This window comes from Siphateles boraxobius, unplaced genomic scaffold (genome assembly GCF_051911475.1).
Source record: "Siphateles boraxobius isolate OS27281-9 unplaced genomic scaffold, OSU_SipBor_1 12, whole genome shotgun sequence".
Lineage (NCBI taxonomy): Eukaryota > Metazoa > Chordata > Actinopteri > Cypriniformes > Leuciscidae > Siphateles > Siphateles boraxobius.
The window spans coordinates 292,187-302,500 of record NW_027508722.1 but is presented as its reverse complement, the minus strand read 5'-3'; the positions used below and the strand labels follow the sequence as shown (position 1 = coordinate 302,500).

The 10,314-nt window shown below is 37.1% G+C and overlaps 1 protein-coding gene across 1 annotated transcript in view; it reads right to left on the bottom strand.

Moving 5' to 3' along the window:
* Positions 1–10,314, bottom strand: part of grik3 (glutamate ionotropic receptor kainate type subunit 3) — a 182,253-nt gene that overhangs the window by 25,625 nt on the left and 146,314 nt on the right. The window contains exons 11-12 of the mRNA XM_077205783.1: positions 8,916–9,139; positions 4,452–4,570 (exon numbers count right to left, since the gene is read on the bottom strand). Of these exons, the coding sequence (XP_077061898.1) occupies positions 4,452–4,570; positions 8,916–9,139 (343 nt within the window). The remainder of the gene's footprint in view (positions 1–4,451; positions 4,571–8,915; positions 9,140–10,314) is intronic.

The following is a 10,314-nucleotide window of genomic DNA, read 5'->3' as shown; positions in this document are numbered from 1 at the left end:
CCAGCTGACAGATTCCCAGCATTACGTTGAAGCTCAACATCTGCTTATCGCAGAGTAAAAGTAGCGAAGGCAAAGTTGCTAAACTGTGTTCGTCTGTGGGCTATTCTCCACGGGTTTGCTTCAGAGTCATGTTAATTATGATGACCTGCTTTTCCCTGTCCTGCTATTTCCTTCACAAGCACTGAAACACATCGTCCCGGTCGAACTCAGAGCATTTCCCGATGAGAATAATTACCTGCACTTAACATTCCCACCTTCTCCCGGAGAAGAGGACAGCGCCACAGGCTAGTGCTCAGTATTCACACTCATACTTCCACTCTTCACTAAAGCAATAATGTTTTAAACAATAGCATGGAGAAGAAATAAAGATATGTGCAAGATTAGGAGAACTGAGCAAACTGATAAAGCACAGCAGTCTCCAGATGAACATTTGTGCAGTCAGTCAGTGGTAAAGAAAGAAAGACGGTTAAAGCTTGTTTAGCTGGTCATGCGTAACTAGCCGAACGCCTTGCGCAGGCTTTAGGACTTGCAAAAACAGGCCATTTTTCATGTAATAATCTGCATTTTGCACAATGAAACATCCGTTTTTGTTGAGCGGGCTTGTGTAACCTGAATAATTTTTGGACAGACATGAAAAATGTTTTTCTCAGTTGAGCTGAACCGCTGTGCGCTAGCGTGAAGGAGCTTCCCGTCGACTGATGTTAGACGAGAAATGACAACGAAGAAGAGAATTAAGACAAACACTGTCTGGTATTTTCTGACATGTGGAAACATTTATTTTGTACGCACGCCAAATTGTTTAGTGTCTGATTTTATTTGTTCTCATTTGCTATCTGTTGTCTTAGTCTAGATACAATAATATTGGATTTCCTTTTTGGGTTATCCTTCCCAGATGAATATTTTATTGATGTTACTTTGCGTTTCATTATGAATCTCAAATGTTTTTCCAAAAAAAAACTTTAAAATATGACAGATAACCACCTTAGGATAGTTTCAGATGTCTTGAGTTTAATTCAGTCTCTATTTACTTTTCATTTCATCTCATTGCTGTCTAGAAGAAACAGTTTTATGAAAATAACATAAAAACTAGGATAAACATAAAGAAAATTAGGATGAATTAGCACTTTCTTTTCTCAGATGTCAAATATTAAATACTGATTTTGTATATTGTCTTTACTGTTAGTTTTAGTTTTTCCCTAGTGAAAAAACCTATACCAAAATTATATATATATTTATATTATATATACTATATTTCATACTAAGCATTCTACAAACCCATTAAGATATTTACTGGAATATTGCTTGAGACTTACTGATATAAATATTATAATTACACTTAATTTGGAGTACTTCTTTGTTGCACAATGCACATTTCTTAATATTAAGGCTAAATGTGTTTTAATTTCACTGTTAGTAAGGCTATTATGATCTCTGTATAATATCAGTCTTTAAATACAAGCTATTTAAGTGTATCTAAAGTATACTTGCAATAGTTCCACTTTAGCACAATCAAATATAAGTGAGTATATCTTTAGTTAAGTCTTAACACTATTTCTGGATAACTAAAGTGTATTATGTAAAAAATGTGTTGTTCCAATTTAGCAGAGTTTAAGTATATCAGTTTAGAGTACCAGAAGTACAACTGCAGGGTACAGTATTTAAATCAAGCACATACATATCTAAATTTATTTGTAGTATACTTAGCATAACATAATGTATTTCAAGTACATTTTGGTATATTTGTTTTTGGTAACACTTTAGTTTAGGGTTCAATTCACACTATGAACTAGTTGTTTATTAGTTCTCATAAAGCACATAATTAAGGCCTTATTCCACATGATCACATTCTACATCCCTTAATTCTACAATTACTAAACTTAACTACCTTACTAACTATTAATAAGCAGTAATTAGATGTTTATTGAGGCAAACATATTAGTTTATAGTTAGTTAATGAGAATTGGACCCAAAACTAAAGTGTGATCTCGTTTTTTTTTTTTTTTTCACTAGCTGTACCTCCTGTCTTAGTTTGCTGCAATAAAACTGAATTTCTATCTTCGGCACAAAAAGTTTTCTCTTAATTTTAACACCATCTAATACTAGTTGATGCTTTTACAGTTTTTAGACTCTAAATTGCTGCTAAAGTGTAAATCATCAATCATTCATGCAACCCTAGTGAGTAAACAAACACACACGGTACGTCACATGACTTTGAGAGTCAATAGAGAACTTCTATTGGCTCCAGACAACCAATACATGAAGTGTGTGTTTCAGACCAACAGGTATCGCATACATATCATATCAGTGGAGATTTCATGCGTACTGAAAAGTGCAGCAGATTTGCACTCCCCGTGAGTAAAGAATCGCCATGGGCACAGGAAGAGTCTTTTCTATTTGTCTCCTTACATGAGGTAAAACATTTCATTACTCCCTGGCATGCTTTATTATGCCGTTTGGTTTTGAGGGTATCATTTGCTAAAGTGTGCCTGTGAGGGGTGTGAAAACAGCTTCAACCCCTGCGTGTCTTTAATAGCTTCTTCCATTTAATTCTGTGAGGTGGCGCTCAGCACAGAGCCAAAGACAATATTTAAAATGGCATTAAGGGAAATAATATTTGAGAGAGAGAGAGAGAGAGAGAGAGAGAGAGAGAGAGAGAGAGAGAGAGAGAGAGAGAGAGAGAGAGAGAGAGAGAGAGAGAGAGTGAGAGAGAGAGAGAGAGAGAGAGAGAGAGAGAGAGAGAGAGAGAGAGAGAGATATAGAGAGAGAGGGAGAGAGAGAGATAGAGAGAGAGAGAGAGAGAGAGAGAGAGAGAGAGAGAGAGAGAGAGAGAGAGAGAGAGAGAGAGAGAGAGAGAGAGAGAGAGAGAGAGAGAGCCATTCCCTTTGGTGTTGGGTTGAGATAAAATCTCAGATTAGCACTTCTTATTCAAAAATGTTTCCATTCAAATAATAAAATACTGGAACCCCATGATTTTGGTTTCGTTGGCAATACTTGAAAGTTCTCAATGTATATCCAACAGCGAACTGAAATACAAAGTTTTTTCTGTCTGATAAAGAACTCCTGATATTACACACTTACTGGCACAAGAGAGCTGAGGTTTGTGTTCGTAGTTCTGCTGGTTGCAAGCAACAACTAATCTTTGCATTGCGAACAAATATGAATGATTCTTGAGACTCGGTTGATTCTATTGATGAATCAGATTCAATCCAGTTATTGGTTTGAATCAGTCTAAAGATTCACTCACTGAATCTGCAGAAGCAGTACTTCACTGATTTGCTGATCAGGGGTGTGTGTCCCGTACAACGACGTAACTCGATCCTTCACTACTATAGTACGATGCGTCATTGAAGAAAATTGAAGAAACCATATTGTCGCAAATTGGTCGTTCAACCATGTTGGTTAATGATGTCACGCATGTGTGGGGTAATAACTTATTTTAATGAATCTCTATTTCTCATTTTTCTCAGTTATGTTTGCTTTATTTCCAGATTCAATCATAGACTCGATCTTCCGTACTAGAGCACGTTTTGATTATTCAAAAACGACGCCTTAAATCTCTTGGCAAAGTAAAAGACGTAAATGACATTTGTACGTATTCTAAATAAAAGACACAGATTGTACTGAATGTCAGTTTGCTTCTGTTGCTCAAGATCAGGATCTATTGAGTCCACATGTCATGAAAACTAGAAACTCTGCTTCTAACCACAGGTCGAGATCTGTCATTTCAAACACACACATTTGCGATGCTGTTTGCGAATGTTCGTTGGAACGATGGTTTCGGGAAACACACTCCTGTACATGACCAACAGAAAATAATCAGAGAAGTGTTACTGTCTTTACCACTGACTGACTGCTCATTTTATTAGAGTTTGCTGTAGTAGATTACCGGTCCACTATGAAAAGTGGATGTTGTCTGATTTAACGTCTCTTTTCTTACTCTTCCCCTGACAGCAACTGCCTACACTCGTCTACATACAAGGCTAAGTCATTGGCATCTCAAAAAAGCCTATATTAATTTCCCTATGATTCCCATCCTCGTGTCCCTCTGAAGCTGCACGTCAGCCATGGTGAACGACTGAAACGCTATATTGAGACATGCAATAAACAAGAACCAGACGAACCACAGAGACGTCCCACTGTGCCTGTGCCACCATTGAAGCAGTCTTCTGTCGACTGTCATCCCAACCTCAAACTCACAATCCTGAAGGTCTCTGAGTGTCAGCAAACAAACGCTGCTGTTATCCCTCTAACCTGCCAGTGAGTGTGACAGATGTTTGACACCCCTCATCCCGCCTCACTGACAAGCAAGACGAATACTCCCTCCTCCTGTCAGAAGAGTCTGAACTCTATGGTTTTGACAGGTAAAGGGTGGAAGACAGTCATATCGAGCTGTTGTCAGGGTTTTTGGCTTGTTTGGAAAGTGTGTTGAGATTGCAGAAGAAGAAGCGTACCTTGCTGCATGAGGGAGCCCACGCCAAACCAGAAGCTGTTGAGGAGCGTGAAGTTGTTCTCCACCACATCGGAGCCTGGGTTACACGGATGGGCGTCATACCACTCGTATGGGCTGAACCTGAAGCGAGAACCAGAGAGAGTCAGAGTGAAGAACCAGAGTGTTGTTTATGTGTCTATGTGGTGTTTTTAATGTGCTTTAAGACAAACCATGTGTAAATTCATAAGTCGACAGCATTGCTGAGTATTTTCTCCTTAAAACTAGAGTGAACCAAAGACAATGTCATGTTGGTGATCAAAGATGAGTTTTTAAGGGATACATTTATTGACTACAGGGGGACTTTAAGAAATTTGACTGTAAAATCTTAAATGATAAAATAATTTGCGCTACAAACCAGTGTGTTAATAATTATGATAGTAAATGTAATTATTTTGATAAACCAGTTTGCAATATCAAGCAGCATAACAGACCGTTAAAGTCCCCCTGTCGTGAAAATCCAGCTTTTAATGTTGTTTATGTGTCTATGTGGTGTTTTTAATATGCTTTAAGACAAACTATGTGTAAATTCATAAGTCGACAGCATTGCTGAGTATTTTATCCTTAAAACTGCAGTGAACCAAAGACAGTCTCAAAAACACGGTTTGAAATCGCTGGTGTTTCTGACGTCACAAACTACCTTGTAACCAATCAGATCAACGTGTGATCGCCAACGAGTGGATCTCTGAGTGAGTGAATGAGTGAGTGGAGGCGGGGCTCATTTGCATATTCATAGAACCCCGCGGGGTATACTATATGAGGCAAGGGTGTCGAGTTACATTCAAGCTATTTTAAGGCATGACGTTTTTTTTTCAAGGAAAAAACATTTCAATGTGTCATTTTGGTGATTTGGTGAATTATTGACTTCAGGGTGACTTTAAAACTGTAGAGTTTAGGACCACAAACGACACCAAATTGATCTGTAATATACATTATTTCCCAAACTGTGAAACTTTGTGACATTGTGAAAATTACTGGAGCAAGAGCCAGATTTGCATGAGCAAACACTACTTACCGGTATATTTTTGAAATATACTCATTAATGTTTCATATTGAGAGATTTGCTAATTTACTGTCTTATGTTACTAGCACAAAATGCACGGTGCCCTTTAAAGCAGACGGGTTAGACTGCATAAATGACTTTTGATTAACATGATTAATCATGAACTCTTAGTATTAGAGTAGCACTTTACTTTTAACTAGACTTTACAATCGTTCCAAAGGCGTTTGTAACCCCAGGGAAATGTATCACAGATTGGCCACTTTTCAAATCATGGCAAGTATCTCACTTTCTGTGACAAGAGTGCAGTGTCTCAACTCTTCTCAACAGCTCGTTAAACTATAACATAATTAACATTGGACACTCCCAGCAACTGCAGATGTGTGTAATTTCCCTTTTAACACCTGTCCTTTAACATCGACGGTCTCGAAGCAGATGCTGCAGAAGATGAGAGACGCAGGTATTGTCAAGGGACTTGTTAGCAGAGCTCAAGCATCGTTGCAGGATTACACTGGACTGGGGGCATGTTTTCACTCATTACCAGGGGGAAAAAAGAATAGGAAAAGTCTGCATGTCTGGTAATACATCACTGTGTATTACTTGTTCACTGTCTTATATTAAAGATATGTAATTGTTTTATAACTATCCCATATTCTTATTATACAGAGACATCAATAAATATGCCTTTCTCGGGCTGATTTCCCTGAAGAGTGCAAAACATATGCTTGAAAACATTGTTCTGTTTGTTTTAACATCCCGACCAGCTGATATAGCAACACTGGCTCGACCAATGGCGTGAGTTTGGTGCTGGGCCATCTGTTTGATCAACCAATGGCAGACAGGAAGTGTTTTGGAAACATGTTTAACATTTTGTTTTCTTTTTTTAATTCAGTTTGGATTTGCTTGTGTCACAGAAAATACACATTTAGCTTTTAGGTAGAAGAAATAAGCAAGTAAAACATTTTAAATAAATAATTTAAAATACCCTTGATAATAAATGCATTTGTTAAAACAGCACCTCAACCTAAAATGCTCCAGGTCTCATGAAAAACAATGTCAGGTTTCAGGTCTCAGACATTAAAGCATTGGATGAAACAACTAAGAAATAAAGGCATTAGACAAAGGGCTTTTAGAAATAATACATTATTATCATGCTCAAAAGTACTCTTGCACCTTCAAAAATCCATGAATCCCTTAGTAATGCAATGCACAGTTTCATGTGCGGCCTGTGCCAATTGACAAAAGTTTAAAGTGCATCTAATTATAGCAATATATATATATATATATATATATATATATATATATATATATATATATATATATACTGTATGTTGCAGTTTTGTCAGATGCCTAATTGTACAAGACCTGAGAGCTGAAACCTGGTGTGTTTTTCATGATCCCTGAAACCTTTTAGTCTGAGGCATGAAGCAGTTTAACCAAATGTCCAAGGATCTCCTACATGTAGTGTAAGTCTGACTTCTGTTACGTCTCTAGTGTCTGAACTCTTCATTAATGGTCACTCTGAAAGGCTCTTCAATGAGAGCTAAACACTTCTGATGCTCCTACAAATAATGACAGCGCCAGTCAAAGGACCCTCAAACAGGGTGTTAAAAACCAACAAATTGTGTGATAGGAACTTTTAATAGCAGTTTGATCTTTTGAGCTTTTATGCCACTCTCGCAATTCAGACACCAAACGTCTCCTAACCAACTGCTTTCAATGAGAAACTTTTGGTGTAAACAGACTGACCTGAATGGGCAAGGGACTTCACCACGATGTAATTATATGATATAATATAAGACATGATATGATTTTTAAAGTTTGAATGTATACTGACATAATTTGACATTAATAGGCAAAGCAAAGCCCAGTCACAATAAGCTCTATATAAGTACTCCAAACTGCAACATTACAAGTCTTCAGAGGCAAAATATTTCTTTGTTACAAACCTGAAATAATGCTTAATGTTCCCATCTGCCATAACGCTCAAATTAAATTAAAAAAGTTGCCGCCTGCCATTGGCTTTCGTGTGTCTCATGAACGATTGAGACATGCTCAAGTTCAGAGGGGAACATTTAGACATTCTATTAACTATCAGTAACTTTGCATCTAATGTCAACTAACTCTCATTAGAGTATTAGTGGACTGTCTGCTTCATATCTGCTTACTCTTTATTTTCATGCTCCTCAACAGACACTCTACTGACTATAAGTAACTTTGCAACTTATTCTAGCAACCCTAACCTGTCAGTCTAACAGTACTGTAATGTGAGAGTTAGTTGACATGTAGTTGTGGTCAGTGGAATGTCTGTTGGGAAGCATCCAAATTAAGAGTAACCGCATTCTCAGTTTCACTCTGTCTCACAGAAAGCTATCGTATGGCTTTGACAGGTCTTACTATTCAGCTGGAATACTTCTATAGAGCTTTTTTGTCATTTTGTGAAGACAATAATTTTGACTCTACTTTCATCTGCCTGTTACATGTTTAATATTATTAAAAAGTTGGTAGGTTTAAAGCTTCTGTCTTCAAAGATAGCTACACTGTAAATGAAAATATAATCTTTCTTACCTAAAAATAGACATTTCATGATGATAAAAAAATATTGACAGCAATGTTACTCATTAAAAGCAATGGGCTCTGTGGGTATGTCAGTAAACAGACGCTATAGGGTGTCTTTGGTGTCGTTATAACACATATAACTCTTGGACAAGCGGCAGTATCCGAGTGAGAATGGGTTACAACGTACAGTATTCCTGCAGCTGTAACAATAAAGCATTACACTAACAATGGCAAGTTCATAGGTTTGATTCTCAGGGAATGCATACATTGATACAATACCTTAAATTAAATGTAAATTGCCAAAATGGCAAATGCATGAATATCTATAAGTAAAGTCAACATTTTACTTTGGTGTATAGTGGCCCTTAAAAGCATTTGGACAACCTACACATAATGACGTATGAATGTCCTTAAAAACATATCAAATCAAGAGTCATCTGGAAACAATTGATGCAACAGCTTTTGTCAGGTTCAAATAAATGTATCTAAGCCATTTCTTTATTATTATTTTTTTTTGCAAGATGACAAAATGGAATATGGGCTATTTGAAAATGTGATTTGTTTTGTAAAAAAAATCTGATGATGTTGCTATGCAGGTGTTACACTCTTCTGAATATTTTGCATTTGCATGTAGCACTTAAGTACAGTTGCTAGGCAGTTGTCAAGCAGTTTTTTAATGTCCACAGAAATCCCACCAGCAAACCTCTTTGATATACAGTATTAATCCCTAGGTAAGGTTTGGTCTCTTAGCCTTAGCAAACACCACTTATAATGCAGAACCTCTTGCCCTTTGATGCTTTACTGAGTGAATTAAAAGCAAATATCTCAAGGTTCCATGAAGGTTAATAGTCACAGTGTGTTGTGGCTCACCTGGCGATGACGAAGAGTACACAGCTGACTCCCAGGTAGGCCAACAGAATGTAGACCCAGATATCAGGGGTCATGGGGTTTAGGAATGAGAAGAAGCCGGAGTTGGTGCTGTTGGGTCTACGGTACAGGATACTGATGCCGGTGTTCAGGAAAGGCTTGGAGAAGTCGATAGCTTTCTCCCGCATAAAGGTGATTGTGAGAGGAGCCACGGCAAGGTCAGCCCTCTAGGGGACAAACACACAAAATGAATCGAAGACGCGTTTGGAAACAAACAACATAGAATTGACAGTCTAAGTCAATGCTATTCTATGAAATTCAACATGAAACCATACCCTAACGTGACATATTTTCAAATGCAACAGGATATCTTGAACTTGACTATGCATCAAGAATGAACTCTATCGTGAAAAGTGTAACATATTTTCTGAAAAATGATACTAGTTTGCTTCTTGCATGCTTCACTGCACTTTCAGAATGAAATGCGTTCAGTTTGATCTAAAACAGGATCTGGCAAAAAAATAATAAAAATAAAAATTATTGCAGCAGTTTGGAAATGAAATGTCCAGTGAGTGGCTTAAAAAGCATTTGAAAATAACGTAGCATTTACACTAAACTCTACACTAAACCTAACCAATAGTGTTAACTAGAGCTGCACAGTTCTGGATAAAATGAGAATCATGATTTTTTTGTTTCAAATAGAGATCATGATTCCCCCACGATTCTGAACCGACAACTGCTCTGGCAAAATATTAATTGTTGCAGTCTATTTAATTTTTTTTTTTTTTTTTTCGGTTGAGTGAATGATTCAATGACTCACTCATAAAGACTTCACTTGTTTCATTACTGGATGAATCAGTGTTTTTGAACAAATCTCTTGAATTAATGATTCAAGGACACATTTTTAACAGTCACTTGTAATCGATGTAATCAATTTAATTGTTATTTGAAGCTCCAAGTTACTATCAAAAGGAGATTTGCTCTATTCTGGTCACTATTGTTTACATCGGTGTTTATATCTGAACTATACACTTTTATCCCAGTACTTCTGTGATAATCTGAATTATTGTAAAACAGAATAATGATATTGTGTGTTGTTGAAAAGACTGTTTGTGAAGCTGTTTAATACCTAAACATGACAACGGCTCTCTGTGGTCAGCAGCAAACGCACATCCGAATGTTCTGGTATGATTTTGTCAATGGTTTAATAGACAGAGTTGAATCGTTGTAATTTAGGAATAAGATCTGGTGGGTGTTTGAATCGAGATAGGAATATTTTAACAAATAATCATACAGGTCTAGTGTTAACAAACTCGGTAACACTTCATTTTACAGTACGTGCACTTTCAATGTACTTACATACCCCTTTTCCACCAAGGCAGAGCTGGAGCTGGTTCGGAGC